At 40.3% G+C, this 16,076-nt stretch overlaps 1 protein-coding gene across 6 annotated transcripts in view; it reads left to right on the forward strand.

The window, feature by feature from the left end:
- The first annotated feature begins 669 nt into the window (after positions 1–669).
- Positions 670–16,076, forward strand: part of LOC149251810 (uncharacterized) — a 395,150-nt gene continuing 379,743 nt past the window's right edge. For 3 of the 6 annotated variants that reach the window (XR_016266907.1, XM_089459575.1, XM_089459579.1), the window contains exon 1: positions 671–1,237. Coding sequence is in view for 5 of the 6 variants with exons in the window: in XM_089459575.1 (XP_089315701.1) it covers positions 875–1,237 (363 nt within the window). In the remaining variant the exon portion in view is untranslated. Of the gene's footprint in view, positions 1,238–16,076 lie in introns of all 6 variants that reach the window. The other 3 variants (XM_089459577.1, XM_089459578.1, XM_089459576.1) reach the window with 3 other exon arrangements.

Below are 16,076 nucleotides of genomic sequence, written 5' to 3' on the forward strand. Positions count from 1 at the left end.
TTAAACACATTTTTGCTAGAAAAAAAAGTTTTTGAATCTACTAGAAATGATATTTCAAACCTTTTTAAATAATAAAAAAAATACTATAATGTATTTTAATACTTTTTATATTTCCCATAAATGAATAAAAAAGATTAAATTAACAAACATGTTTATGCTTGGAGTATGCCTAAAATTTCTTTTGCTTGGGTAATAGTTTGTCTTCATGGGAAGCAAGGAAACAAGTTAGCGAGACCTAAGATCTTGAGGCATGTGAAAGCCTGTTCCCTCAAGGACCAGAGTGAAGAGTGAAAACCTGTTCCCTTAAGGACCACCAATAGATAATTTGAGATGACATGGTTTTCCTTAAATATCAGTGATGAGTCAACTCGCATTCACTAATAACAAGTAATAATTATTCCCATTAATAATTTGATAACTAAATTATAATAAATTTAATACTTTATAAAAAATAAAAATAAAAATATTAATCCAAAGCCAATGGAGGAGTTAAAAGCGAGGGAAAAATCACCACCCTTCCTCATCAATAAAGAAAATATTACTACCCTTTTATGATAAAAATGAAAGGTGTTAATGTTTAATTGAAAACTACGATTCCACTTAAGAATAGATAAATATTTGGAGGATGGTATTCAACGCAATGTGTTGGGCTTATTACAAAGCCTCAAGCTTGACTTTATGACACATGAGAACCTAAACTCCATGAAGTAGCTTACCGATCTCAACGAACTTCTATTTTGATAAATACGAGTGTTATCTGGCAGCTCCCATCTCACTTTATGACTTTCAAACATGCAGCACGGTTGCTGGGGACTGTGGACTGTTTGTATTTGTGTCATTTCCGTTTTCTCATTACCTCTTTAATCTGAATGCAATGCGCGCCCCTTCCAGAGTCATTTGCAGTAATTCAATCCCAAATCCAATGTGTAATATGTCCAGGCTTCCTTCAACCAAAAGCTTCCTGAAATTACTAATACCATCTGGGCATTTCCCCTTACCTTCCGCTGCTCCATGTTACACTTTTCAAAAGACCAGTATTCATCGTCATGCGGGCGGGTTTCACTTCAATTCCATATCGATAAGTAATAAGATAAGGCAGAGCATTGCAGGAAGGAATATATCGTGGCACCACTCTATGCAAAGCATGGCAGGAAGAGAGGAGATGATTTCAGTTCCCAACGAGGGGAGTGAAGCACACTTACTTGAAGCTCGCGTTCAATGTAGTGGCGTTATTGTAGTGAGTACTTACTTTCTAATTTTTCTCGTGGCATTGTCAAAGAAGTGATTTACAGGGAATATAAGGTTCTGGTCAATGTCTCAGACTTCCTACATTGACAAATAGGCAACAATGGTAGTACCGTGCACATGTCCCAATATCAGTGAACAACTGTTTAAAATCATCCAGTGTGCCAGGCAAGGCATTGTCTACATACTGCACAGTAATACATAATTTCATTTATTTTTATTTTTATTTTATTTCCTTTTTCTGGGCTTCTTGTTATTCAAGATCCCTGTATACAACCCGCGCAGAGCGGGCCAATTTACAGGGAAACATTTCCGGTGGGTCTTGAACTTTGGCCAAGTCTAATACAGGCAGGCACAGGCACATATCTACTACATGTTTGTGTGTACTGAAATCGAATCAAATACAGGTGTATTCACCACTCATTACTGTCCATGTTTGTGTGTACTGAAATCGAATCAAAGACAGGCGTCTTCAGCACTAATTACAATCCATGGAAACGCCGTTTTCAAGAGTTCGTGCACAATCATAACAATTCTTGAGTAAAGAGCACACCGAGCTAGTAGCTTCTGGACCAAATGAGTTAAAGATTCAACAAATAAGATTCGAATTTACCCTTAGATTGTCAACAGGATCTTGGTTCAATGGTAAAGCGGGGTTGCTTCATAAACCCCCACCAATGTCCAATTTCTCTAGACGCAGGTTCACCAGTTGTGGGCTGTCTTGCTTGTGCAACTGAACTGGGTCATCTTGCCTGCATAAGCCGATCATTCTTTGCGGATGGGCATCTCCACCAAAGTGCTTTTGAATGTGAAAGATGTTAAACATTTCTGTTTGTAACCAGTTTCAATTCATTGTAATATTCCCACAAGGAGGAAGGGGGCTTACTTGCTGTAGTTGTAAGTCGGAGGCATCATAAAAAACCAAAAATCTTACCTATAGATCAATTGCCTACAGAAACCCCAAGTACATTTTATCCGCAGTTATTAGGTGATTTGTCTTTTCTGCAGTTTGTATGACAAAATTTCCCAGCCCGCACATGTTCTTCAAGTAAAATCACCTTTGGATGGTGTCGGTATCAATAGTGATAATGTTTTTTTATTTTTCTTAGATATTGTTTTAGGCAGCGTATATCAGTTTTCATTATTACTCTTGATAGAGAAGACAGAATGGCAACGCATGAAGGCGGATGTGCAAAACATAAAGAAATCTGTGGTGGAAAGTACAGAGGTGGTGAATGTGAAATCATCCCAAGATAAAGGGAAAATGATTGCCCAAATAAACAACCATGAAGAGAACGCGAGAAAAAACGAAAGAAGAGTTCACCAAAGTTTCCAAAATTTGGGCTCAAGTTATTAGCAATTTTGCTAATAAGGAAGGAGAAACAAATATTCAGGTTGACAACATGCAAGATAGTAAAAGACAAGGAAAGACAAAATAGGGCAACAAACATAATTATTAAAGGGGTGAAAGACTATGGGAAAAATGAATGTACTCTTGACCTTGCAAGAGACTTCTTGAAAGACAAGTTGCTATGGCAAGGACAAATATGCCAAGCATGGAGGGTGGGTAAGTTTAACAAGGAGAGAGCTAGGCCCATAAAAGTCATTATGCCTAGCTTGCATGATAAATATATCATTCTAAGCAAGAAACATCTCTTGAGGGGTTCTTGTTTTTTCTTAGAAGAAGATTTAACTGTAAAACAACAGGAGGAAAGAAGGGAGGGAATTTTAAAGGTTATGGCAACAAGAGATGAAGGCAAGAGAGCATGGATTTATAAAGGCAAAGCTGTGATAGCGCGATTTGGACCTCCTTCCAAAACAGAGCAGTAAGATGGTAATAAAGAAGAGGCAACAAACTCTTCAACAGGAAATCAGAAAGCAAGTTCAGTATGGGAAAGCAGGGACAAAGACTCAAATGTGAGTCTTGCATGTCAAAATAAATAACAATCAAATCATACCTAGGTTTCCTTAAGATTAGTTTGTTGGAACTGCAGAGGTTACCCATGGAGACGAAGACATGGGTTAGGGCCTATTGCGGAAGATAGAGACATAATTTGCCTCATAGAAACACATGAGCATGAAAGGTGCAAGACACCTTTGTTTGAAGGATATTGGAAGATGGCAGTGTGGAACAAGGCAATAAGAAATGGCAAAGGGCACGGGGGTATCATGGTTTTAGTAAGGAAGAAAGAAGGCCGTCTCATTCAGTTAGAAAAAGAAGACTCAAATAAGCAATTCATTTGGTTTAAAATATCAGAAAATAGAAACCACACCAGAATTGCAACATGCTATTTTGCGCCGCAGGTTTCAAAAATCTACAAAGGTAGAGGGCTTGACCACAAAGATCCATTTGCAGCCTTAAATGTTGATACTGCACATATTCGCAGCTAGGTGCAGTCCTTATAGTGGGTGATTTCAATGCTAGGACTGTAAGTGAGCAAGCTAACATTCTTTGTTGTAAAGATGATTGTGACCCTATTTGGCTTACAGAAGAAAGTAATCATCAGTGGGAAAGAATTTCAGAGGACAAGGGCTGCAATCTCTTTGGTGAACAATTGCTTACTCTATGTGGGGCCTTTGATTTAGTCATTTGTAATGGCTTGACTAGATGGGCAAAGTCTGGTAATTTCACTTGCAATACTTACAATGGAGCAAGTGTGGTAGATTATGTAATTTGCTCGCATGGTTTGTGTGAGAAAATGGAGGAATCTTTGATTGGAGATCAGTTGTGGGACTTGAAATCAGATCACAAGCCAATTTATTTATGTTTCTCTTGGATTGAAAGGAAACAATTAGAGGTAAAAATTCAGCATGTCCAATAAAATCTCCCTCTGGGCAGAATTCTTTTGACCCCAGAAAATTGTAATACCTTCAAAATGACGCTAGAGAGGCTTTTTGAGAAAGAAAATTACAATTGACAACCTTCATAGTCATGAATTAACACATTTAATTCAATGCGCACTTGCAAAGTGCAAAAGAGCAAAAATCATGAAATTTGAAACAAATTGCTTTCCGGTTAATGCTTGGTTTGACGAGGAATGCAAAAAGGCAAGGAGAATGTGGAAAGAGTCAAACAAGGATAACATAAAGGTCAAAGCTTACAAGCAGTTATTAAGCAAAAAAAAATGCCAATTTCATGGTTTTAAGGAGGAAAGAACTAATCTTCCTTGGGAAAAATAATCCCAAATTATTTTGGAAGGAGCTCCAACCGAAAAAGATACAAATTGGAAATAATATTACTGCTTCTAAATGGTTTGACTATGCAAGACAACTCTATGAGCAGGTTCCCAAGGTTGACCCTCCCCCCTTGGTCAACATTGATACTAAACTCTTCACGGTACAAGAGGTAGAGATGGGTATCAAGAAATTGGGTGTTGGAAAAGCAAAAGACTTAGCTGAACTCCAAGCAGAATATCTAAAGTGGGGCTCAAAGATTCTTGCACCTCACATTACAAAAATCTTCAACAACATCATACAACAAGGGCTCCCCACAGATTGGACAACTAGTCTGGCAATACCTCTTTTCAAGAGCGGTGATGTCAATAATCCCTCCAATTATAGGACCATCATGATAAACCCTTTGTTTGCAAAGCTATTTGGAAGCATGCTAGAAAACAAAATTAGCAAGTGGGCAGAAGAAAGAGATAAGTGTGCTAAAGGGCAAGCAGGTTTTAGACCTAAACATTCCATAGTTGATCATTGTATAACTTTAAGGCACATCATTGAAAAAGTTTGGGAGAAAAAGGAAGAAGTCTTTTGTTGCTTTGTTGATTTCAGAAAAGCGTTTGACTCGGTTCCTAGGGATAAGCTTTGGAACAGAATGGAGGAACTTGGGGTTCCTAAACATTCGAGAGCAGCTGTGCACAATGTTTTTTAAACCGTTTTGAAAAAGCGGTAACCGGTCAAACTAGCCAGGTTAGATAGTTGGCCGGTTCGAACCGGCCAAAAAACCCGGTCCAACCTTGCATTTCGCCATATTTGAGGTCCTAACCGGTGAAAACCGGTCGGTTTGTATCAAACCGGCCGGTTCCGTCCTAAACCGGCCGGTTTATGGCATGCCCACCGATTCATGAAAAAAAGCGTTGGTGGTTTGTGGTTTAGGGGTTTTGGGGGGGAGGTAAAGGTATTTTCCCTCCAAAAACACCCTCTCCAAGCTATAAGAGACCCCTCTCACTCTCATTTGTCTCACACAACTGATTTGGAGTGTTTGTGAGTTTGTTTGTGAGCTTGGAGAGTGTGGAGTTTTTGCTGAAGTAGTCATCTTGGAGTTGGAGTTGGAGCTATTTTGGAGATAGTGTGTAGCTGTCAGTGGAGTTGCCATCTTCAAGAGGAGGCTAAGGGAGCTAGTTTGCATTTCCAGGTAAGGATTTGCACTTGATAATTCCTCATTTGAGTCTGCTGTCCATGATTTTTTTTTTTTTTATGTGTTATAAACTTCTCACTTCTATGATCTATCATGTATGCTATAAACTCTCTAGCTCTATGCTATCAAATTTTGTAGCTTGAGCCTTGCATGTGCATTTGTTTTCCTACATTTATCTTTGGTTTTCCATTTTGCTTAGCTGCAATTTTTTTTTTAAATGGCAGATTTCTTTGCAAATTGTTATTATTTTAAGCAAACATGGCTCCAAAAGGAAAGGACAGTGCATGGGCTCATTGTGATGTAATTGATGGAAAAATGATATGCAAATTATGCCATAAATCTATTGGAGGTGGGGGTATTCTTAGGTTGAAACAACACTTGGCTGGGATAAGAGGCCAAGTAAAGCCATGTGATGCACCAAATGCATTGTTAGGTCCTATTAGGGCAGAATACATTTCCAAGCTTGAAAAATTTTATGAGGATAAGGCTAGGGAGAAGGCCATCCAAGATGACATTGCAAGGAAGAGGGAATTAGTTGAAGCCATGAAAGAGAGTGGGTATGATGATTATGAGATTCAAGACTCCACTTCTATCCCTTCCACCAATGACCCCTTTCACTATGTTCATCCTTCTATTGGCCAACCATCAAAAGGAACAAAGAGAACAAACATCCAAAGTTATTTCTCATCTTCTGCCAACATTGCCTCTTCTAATCCCACTTCCTCCCAGCCAAGTTCTCAACCCACTTTGGATCAACATTGGAAAAGACAATGCAAAGAAACTTCTCACCAATACATTGCTAGATGGTGGTATGATTCAGATATCCCATTTAATGCTGCTCGCTCACCTTATTACCAAGCTATGTGGGACTCTGTTATCGCTGCAGGAAAGGGCTTCAAAGGCCCTAGTATGCATGACTTGAGGGGAGCTCTTTTGCAAAAAGAGATATCTTCCATTGATGAGTATTTGGTTGATTTTAAAGATTCATGGCTCAAAACAGGTTGTTCCATTATGTCAGATGGATGGTCCGATGGAAAGAACCGCACTATCATTAATTTCCTTGTTTCTTGCCCTCAAGGAACCATGTTTTTGAAATCAGTTGATGCATCTGATAAGGTAAAGGATGCAATCCTTCTATTTGAGCTTTTGGATAATGTTATTCAGGAAGTTGGGGAGCAGCATGTTGTGCAGGTTATCACTGATAATGCCTCAAACTATGTTCTTGCTGGAAAGATGGTTGAGGCCAAATATAAGACCATATTTTGGACTCCATGTGCTGCACATTGCATAGACCTCATGCTTGAGGATATAGGCAAAGTGGAGTGGGTAAAAAACACTGTAGAGCATGTCAAGTGCATTACAAAATACATTTACAACCACTCATGGGTATTGAACCTAATGAGGAAACACACTGGAGGCAAAGAGCTTGTTAGGCCTGCAATTACGAGATTTGCAACTCACTTCCTCACGTTGCAATGTCTCAATGGTCAACATAAAAACTTGCAGAAAATGTTTTCCTCTGATGAATGGTCTGAATCTCGGTGGGCTCGTAGACCAGATGGAAAAGACACCAAAAAGAAAGTGTTAGACACTTATTTTTGGAAAAGGTCTGTAGAGCTTGTGAAAATTACCGAGCCCCTTGTTAAGGTGCTAAGGTTGGTGGATGGGGAAAGATTGGCCATGGGCTACATTTATGAAGCTATGGATCAGGCAAAGGAGCAGATACGGGCAGCGTACAAGGACAGGTTAGCTAAATATGGCCGTATATGGGAGATCATTGATAACAGATGGAACAATCAACTCCATCGTCCTATACATGCAGCCGGGTATTTTTTGAACCCAAGGTATTACTATAAAAATCGGCTAGGAGATCAGCATGATGGGGAGGTCAGAGCTGGATTGATTGATTGCTTGGAGCGCATGGTCCCTAGCCATGTAGACCAGTTGGAAATACATAGACAACTTACTATTTTCAATATGGCAAGTGGTACTTTTGGCAAAAACTTGGCAAAGATGGCAAGAGATGTGGACCAACCAGGTAAGCAATTCCAATTTCCATTTTGTTTTTCATTTCAAGTTAAAATTGTTTACGTTCTTGAATCTTTACAATTCAAATTATAAACTAAGTTACTAATTAATGTCTTTTTCTTTGCAGCACATTGGTGGGAGTCATTTGGTGGCCAATGTCCTCAATTGCAAAGGTTTGCAATTAGAGTCCTCAGTCAAAATTGCAGTGCTTCAGGTTGTGAGCGCAATTGGTCTGTTTTTGAGCGCATACACACGAAGAAGAGAAACCGTTTGGAACAAAAACGGTTAAATGATCTTGTTTTTGTGCAATACAACCTTCGACTGAGGAGGAACCAAATGATGAGCAAATCACCTGATCTAGATCCCATTGTGTTGGACGATATTGATCCAACATCAGAATGGGTGGAGGAGACTGAAGATCTGTGTTTGAGGCTGATTTTGATATCGACATGGCTTTAGCGGGGGATGAGGCAGATGATGTGGCGGCATCATAACCAGGATCAGTAGCAGCGTCAAGGAAAGGCAAGGAACCAATGGAAGGCACTAGTCGTGCAGGTCGACAAACTCGTGCTTCCATTAGGTCCACTTCTATTGTCATTGGTGGCATTGATACTGAGGTTGCAGATCAGGCTGAGGCATCCTCAGACTCTGAACCAGATGATGTCTATGTAGCTCCTGATGATGATCCTGTGTCTAGTAGTGGTGATGGACTTGATGATTGATCATGTGTACACTGTAGACTTGTAGTAGGCCAATGGCCTCATAGCTTGCAGCATTGTTTTTGGACTTTATAGGCCATTTAGAGCCTCATTTCTTATGTATTTTGCTATTTTGTCGATGATATGTATTGTACTCGGTGCCATTTTGATATATTCACCTTTACATGGTATATAAATGAGCAAACTTTGCATATTTTGTCTCTATTGGCTTGGAATCATGGTTTTACATCTTAAAAATAGTTTTGTTTCATTAAAAATTAATTATTTAATGTATTTTTTTAAAACCGGTTCGTTTAGACCAAACCAGTCCCGGTTAGACCGGTTCCGGTCGGTAAACCGGTTCATTAGGTGGACCGGTCCGGTCACCGGTTCCGGTTTTAAAAACATTGGCTGTGCATAGGCTGTATGAAGAGGTGAAAGTCAAAATTAGAACTTCAACAGGCATTTCTGAATGTTTTAGAAGCGATATCTGGGTCAAGCAAGGTTGCCCACTGTCTCCTACCTTTTTTGGTTTATATATCGACAAGCTTGAGGAGTGGTTAAATTCACAAGGGGGTGATGTTATCTATTTGGGAAAGTTAGTTATAAGGCTTCTTTTGTATGCAGATGACCTTATTCTGATTGCTAAATCGGTTTTTGGTTTGCAAGAGCACTTACTATCCCTTGAGCATTTTTGTAGAAGTGTGGGGATGCAAGTCAATATCAGCAAAACGAAAGTAGTGGTCTTCTTTAAGAAAAGAAAACATAACCAACATAAGTTCTACTTTGAAGGCAACATTCTGGAAGAAGTTGCGGATTACAAATACCTCAGGATTGACGTCAACAAAAATCTAAGCTAGAATGGTTGTAGAAAGAAAAGAACTTTGGGGGGGGGTTGGAAAGCATTTTATGCTTTTCAAAATAGGTGTAGAGAGGCAGAGTTATGGGACTGGAAAACCACTCAAATTCTTTTTGGGCTTTTAGTGATTCCGGTGATTCTCTATGGTTGTGAACTAGCCAACACTACATCCGACATGCAGTGGAGACAAATTGAGAAAATTCAGAAGCGTTTGATTACAAACAAATTTAAGATTAAAAGTGCAGTTCCTTATGATATCAGTGAAACAGGGACTGCTTCTATTGAAGCAATTGCTATGGTGCGAGTCATAAGGTATTTAAAAAAAATTGAACAAATGGAAGAGGGTAGATGGCCTAAGGTTGTTTTTAATGATTGATTGTGCAAGAGCAAAAAAACTTGGATGCAACAAAATAACAAATGGTTTAGTAAATGGGTTATTTGCTTGAACGCGTGTACCATAAACAACAAAGAGATAAAAGCTTTTGTTATGGAAAAGTTCCACAAGCGTACTTGGGATAAGGAGCTAGGAAGAAAGAAAAATTACTATATTGAAGTGTTTAATCCCACTCATAGTCATCAACCAAAAGCATACATAGAGGCCAATATCTCTTGGAGAGCCAAAATTATTATTGCTTAGTTAAGGACTAATTCTCATCAACTCCGTTATGAAATAGGGCGCTGGAAAAGGCCAAAGGAAGTGTGGGAGGAAAGAGTATGCATTTTTTGTTCTTCCGGAAAAGTGGAAACAGAAAAACATTTCATTTTAGAATGTGAGACCTTCAAAGACAACATGGAAAGTTATGCAGATATGCTGACAACTAGCTCTTGGGATAATCTATTTAGTGAGGGGTTTGTCGAGAAGCTGGGAGCACTTATTTTGAAGCTTCACAGAAAAAGGGCCGAATACATCAAGCAAATGAAGAAACAATCTGTCCCATAGGCTATCTTTAGCCTCGTGGACGTTAAAATAATTTCTTTCTTCTTCTCTTTCTTTTCAGTTGCATAGGTGGCATGTTCTTTCCTCCATGTCATTATTGTCATAAAGCAACTTGTACCAATTACACAATGAAGTGTTAACCTTAATATTTGACTTCACAGAGGGATAGAAATGGACCACAAGCTATGTTAGCAGATTTCAAATTCTTCTAAACCAGATTGTATCGGGCAGGAAAGATTAATATGGTGTTCTCTTCTCCTTGGATTTAAAATTGTAGGTTTGGAGGTGTTGGGGGAAGAGGCTCCACCAAAATTTCATGAGCTCACTTGTGGAAGGTGTTGCTTGAGGTGGTACTGTTGCATTTACTGTCTTCCTTCAAGCCTGTGGCTATCTTGCTATTGGATCTCGACCTGTGGGAGAGGGTAAATACTGCCCAGGATATGCATCAAACCAACTCAGATCTCCTTTTGGCAGCCTCGGCCTCCTGTCTAAGGAGCTCCGCATATTTGGAGGAGAGAGAACATGCAACGTATCCCCAACATGTCTTCTGAATTGTCCTGAAACCAGCGACAACCTACCTATAGCTTCTCGGCCCTACAATAAGTAAATAGACTCACCCAAACCAGACCCAACCTCTGCGTCTTGCCATTATCTCCACTCGGCTGCCTTTGAAATGCAAGTGAGATGTGTATAATGAGGTTGGAGAGCCCTTCCTTTTATAGGAGTTGGAAAGGGGTTTAACTTGGTTAGTTAACCCTAAGCCGACCTTGATGAGTTACTCATGGGTGTTTCATAAATTCAAAAACATATTTTTCCTCATCCAAATTTGATGATCTTTAGGTCGATTTTGGTCCTCTCGAAAAGAGGAATTCAATGCTATAACTATCTTCCCCAAAGGAGCTGTTCAAAGTGGAATTTGGCCCTAGTTGCCAATTTTAACAACCATCAATTATAAATAGAGCTTGGAGGCTTCCATTTGGTATCTTTGGTTATTTGATAATTCAACAATTAGTTCTCTTGAGCTACTTAGGGAAGACAACTCGTGTTGTTTAGCAGGGTGGAATTTCTGAGCGGAAATTCCACCCTCATTTCGGAGAACTTCGAGTGTCTCCCTAGTGAGGCAATTTGGGGAGTCCAATTCAGGATTTCCACAGAACTTTATTGCAAGTATTCACTTAGTTTTGCACACTTCTAAGGTGCAAAGGCAGTTTGAGTTGCTTATTGGAGGATCAACTATTGTGGGTTAGAGTTCTGACTATTTTGAAGGTGGTTTTCTCCATTGATGTCGGTGATTTTGTAATGGATTTGCAGGGCTGAGATTAGCATTATTTTGTGGGCCGAATTTGTTAATTCTGGTAGTGCGCAGAGTTTCCTGGGCACAACGCGCGCAAACATTGAGAGAGAGTTGATACTTGGAGTAAGGGGTTGGAAAAGGGTTGGGATTCCGAACATAAATTTGTAGAAGAGTGTGAGGGAATTTTCAACGGTGGGTTTGGGCATAATTCAACAATATTAGAACCATGGGGTGTTTTTTGGCCAAATTGAGCAATTTGCACTTGTTGGGGGTCACTGAGGGTTGGTGGATTCAATCCAAACCCTTTCTAGGTTTTGTGGGTTTATTGAGAGGAGTCTCCGACTAAATTTACAAAATTTTCCGAGCGATCTTCGGGCCTGAAATCCTCATTTTTATAGCAGGGCGAATTGCTGGTTAACTGGGGAATTTGTACCATTTTGTAGGTTCGACTTTGGCTTGGAAATAGGCCAAAGCTTTTTTGAGTATTTTTGGGTTTGAGGAGAGGAGCTTGTGACTGCAATTTCAGAGCATTCTGGGCATTATTTTGAGCAGGATGACCAATTAAATTCAGTAGTCAGCAACAAAGTTTCTAGGCAAGTTCGAGCTACAGATTTGGGCCAATTCCACCACTTGATCCTACACATTCGCACTTGGGTTTCCATTGCTAGTTGTAGCAAGCCTAGGTTCTATGGATTTCCTCTTATTGTACTTGATTTTCCATGCATAATTAATAAAATGGCTCAAGACTATTGCCCAGATTTTGGGGTTTTCTGATTTGTGCTCTTGTTCAGATTTTTATTGTTGTAGTTTAGTTCATGCATCTGTTATTTGCTGTATTTTCCTAGTTTGGAATATTATAATGGTATCAGAGCATGATCTTGGCCAGCTGTGGGGAAGCTAGCAAGATCATGAAGGTGTTGGGCATGTATGCACAGTGACAGGTGAAACCATAGACAAACCCATGGCTCAAGGAAGATTCAGTATGCAGGAATTCTGGGGTGGAATCCGCTAGAACAATGAGAGGTTGGCTCAATTTAGGAAGGTAATGGACCAAATCCATCCTCATCCTTAAGCAAAGACACTAGAGATGTGCAGGCCATGGGGGTGCATCCATTTATACCATGTGGGGAAAGTCGATAGAATTAGGGCACCAGACCTCCTCAAAAGGAGTGGATAGGATAGGAGCAATTAGAGGGTGAGACGAGGGGGTGCTTTTGTTGGTGCAGACTTGAATTTAGATATCAAGAGCTTGAGAAGGAGGTTGAGCATGAGGCATAGGACACACGGGAGTGTGAGGAGCATGTAAATATACCCAGTGAGTTGCGGGATTCACTCTTATTGGAGATACCCTTACTAGATTTGGTTGATACCTTAGTGGAGAGAGTAGATCATACACTCAGAGGGCCATCTGTTAAGGAGGTGCCACCCATGGATGAGTTGCCAACAGTTGATGAGGTACCTAGTGCTGTGACCGAGTTTTCAGACGATGCCACCCACAACAGATTGATGAGGTTCCTGAAGACATATCTGCCGTTGATGAGGTGCCATGAGACATAGAGGGGTCCAGAGTCGTGTCTGAGTTTACGGATGATAGCTGCACACAACAATTTCATCAGTTCTAGGTTGACCTTTTAGCACTGAAAAAGAAGGTCATGATGGTCCAAGAGGCCATTTTGCAACAGAATGAGGAGTTGGAGGGGATGAGAGTAGTTTGTGTCAAGTCAGTGGCCAAGTTGACCCGCGTTGGGGAATGGTTGTCGCCCCTAATGATGCAGCCAGAGGGGTGTACGTTGGAGTGCCACAACGATCCTCTTTAAACATATATAGATGGGGTTCACAGCGATAGTGGGTCACCTCTACATGTTGGAGAGGGAGAGGTAATGTTACTTAGTCAGATCTCATGTGTTGACTAGGATAGTGAGACGAGGCAACATGAGTTGGGCAGGGTGCAATATTCACATGATGATGTTGTTGCGTGTGTTGGTACACATGCATTTGATCCTGCCCTTGGGGTTGGATGGCGAGAGATTCTGAGTTGGTACCCGGTGGAGTGGACTGGATTTATGGAGATGGTCGTAGTTGGGAGTGAAGCCCAGTAGAAGCTCCCAGATATTGGGGATACTAGAGGCCCAGGTTGGCATTGGGGTCCAGGCAGTGTTCCACGGGGACTCGCCCCCCCCCCCAGGGGTCTATTTTCCTCGCTCCCCCGCGCTCCGGGGACTTGGGGACGAGTAGGGGACGTTTCCCCACGCTCCCAAAATGGAGGAAACTCAGGGGGACGTGCCAGGGAAACGTTTCCCTTCCCTGAGAGGGCGTTTCCGAAAAAGGGGATGTGGGGGGACGAGAGGGGACGTGGGGGGACGAGGGGGGACGTGGCACACCTTTAATGCATTAAAAACCATTTTAATTAACTAAACGCTGAACTTAATCTTTAATTAAGAGTTAATTAACGTTTAGGGTTTTGGAAAATCGTTGTTTCATGTTATAAAACCGGCACCCTGAACCATGAACAACACACTCACAGCCTTTGCAAGTTCGTTGAGCACTCCACTCACAGCGTTGGATTTCATTGTTCGGATTCATCATTCCAGAACTCCTCCCTCCCTCTGGTCGAGCGTCCTACAAGCAGCAGCTGACAGCGCCCATCGAGCATCGTGCGAGCAGCACCTCCCTTCAAGCATCGTGCGAGCAGCCTGCGTGCGAGGAGCGGACTGCTACAGCTTAACAAGTTAGTAACAGTTCATTTCATGAGCTTTTGCCACTGCTGCCTGCTTAACTGCGTAAGAATGCTTTTGGACAATCATCACAGCGTCTGTCTCAGAGCAGTGTCAACCAAACTTGAGTCTTGACTGTGCTGAAGAGTGTGAGTTGAATGCAGCTTCTCAATGTGTATATATTGTAATGAGTCATGACCCTTTGCAATTCCACGATGGAATCCATGAAACAAAAAAATAATTTAATAAATTCCCTCGCTCTAGAACTTCGCTGTAGTAACTTAAAGTTTTATGTCAAGAACTAGTTTGGTAATTAACAAGCCTCTCAGGTTGAGTCGAAGTGCCAAAAATGACTTATTTAAATATTTTTTACACTAGGTTGGCAAGATCTGAAATAGGATTGTTAAGCTATATCAGTCCAATGGGTTAGATCTATGGAAAGACAGGCAGTTTAAGTCCACGTCCCCAAAAATGGCTTCTTTTGCCACTAAGTTAGCAAGATCTCAAATTAAATTGCATAGTATATTTAATAAACAGTGCCTGTATCATTATTGATTGTATTAGGAATTGTATACAAAAGGTAAATTACCTAAAAAAAAGTCAGTGAATTAATACAATTTGTTGAAAGTGCAAGCTAGGAAAACCAAGACCTTGAATTGGTTCAATATGGGCTCTCCCCGTTCATGGTGATAGTAGGTTTAGGAAAAGAGCATACTGTCACATGTTCTGAAAAGTGGATCTGACTATTTTGTTTCCAGGAACCAATTAACCACAAGTATGGGTGAAAAATCTGACTTGTAAAAACTTAAAAGACTGCCTCCTTGACTACCATGCGTTGTGTTGATGAGACCTGACTGAAATATAGTATTGTTGATATAATAAGACCTGATTAAAATACAGAATGTTAATATTCCACCAGCCAGCCAACTACTTTCCTATATGATTTCTCAAAATTCTGCCCTGACATCTAATTTTGATCCCATGAGAACTTAAGGGGTTCAAAATATACATTCGCTCAAAGAAAGAAACCAGCAGGATCTGTAAAATGGAAACTAACTAAGCAGTCTAACAACATGAAAAGAAGAAAGTAACTTCCACTTACGTGTCTATCATTTTCTGCATGAGATTGCCGAAGGAAAAATCTATGGCACAAGGTTATGGTTGTCACAATGGTTACCTGGGAACTGAATAACAATAGACAATCAGCCTATTACTATATTAGGCCTATGGTGACTGGTCTTTACCTGTGGAAAAAGCATCCAAGTTCCATTTAGTCCAAGTTCCAAAAATGATTTCTTTTAGACTTCTTCTCTAGGTTAGTAGTATCTAAAACAGAATTGTGAAGGTATATCAGACCTATGGGCTAGTCCTATGGAAGCATTGCCAAATAGGCTATTCATATATTAATATCATTAGTTGAAAATCAGTTAAACTTTAAACTTTAATCATAATGTATGATCATTGATGTATGATTATAAATTAGAATTTTAAATTTATTATTTTATATGATATTATAAATTTGGATAATGTCAAATGATATTCATATCAATGATCATGCTTTGCAGCTTTTCAATTCAAACCAAATTGTCATAGTGGACTCAATTAATAAATTATATTTTATATTTATAAATTTTTAAGACCCTGACGCTCCCCCACGTTTCCTAAAAAATGGTAGGGAGCTTTTGCATAGGCCGCTCCCACGCCCCCTCGCCCCCTCGCCCCCTCGTCCCAGAACCTTGGTGGAACATTGGGTCCAGGTGGGGCTTCCTACCTTGCCCTTGAGATGTAGGATGATAGATGTTGGGATCTAGGTGGAATTCCCCACCACCTCATGGATTTGGATAGTGAGGGTATTGGCGGTGTGATGGTTTCGGTGACTGAGAATCCACACACTTTTGAATCTCCATCAACATTAGTGACAGATGGGATTGAAAGGGG

The sequence above is a fragment of the Pinus tabuliformis genome, chromosome 7, assembly GCF_031772625.1.
Source record: "Pinus tabuliformis cultivar Carrire ecotype Pingquan chromosome 7, CPIR1, whole genome shotgun sequence".
In the NCBI taxonomy this organism is placed as follows: domain Eukaryota; kingdom Viridiplantae; phylum Streptophyta; class Pinopsida; order Pinales; family Pinaceae; genus Pinus; species Pinus tabuliformis.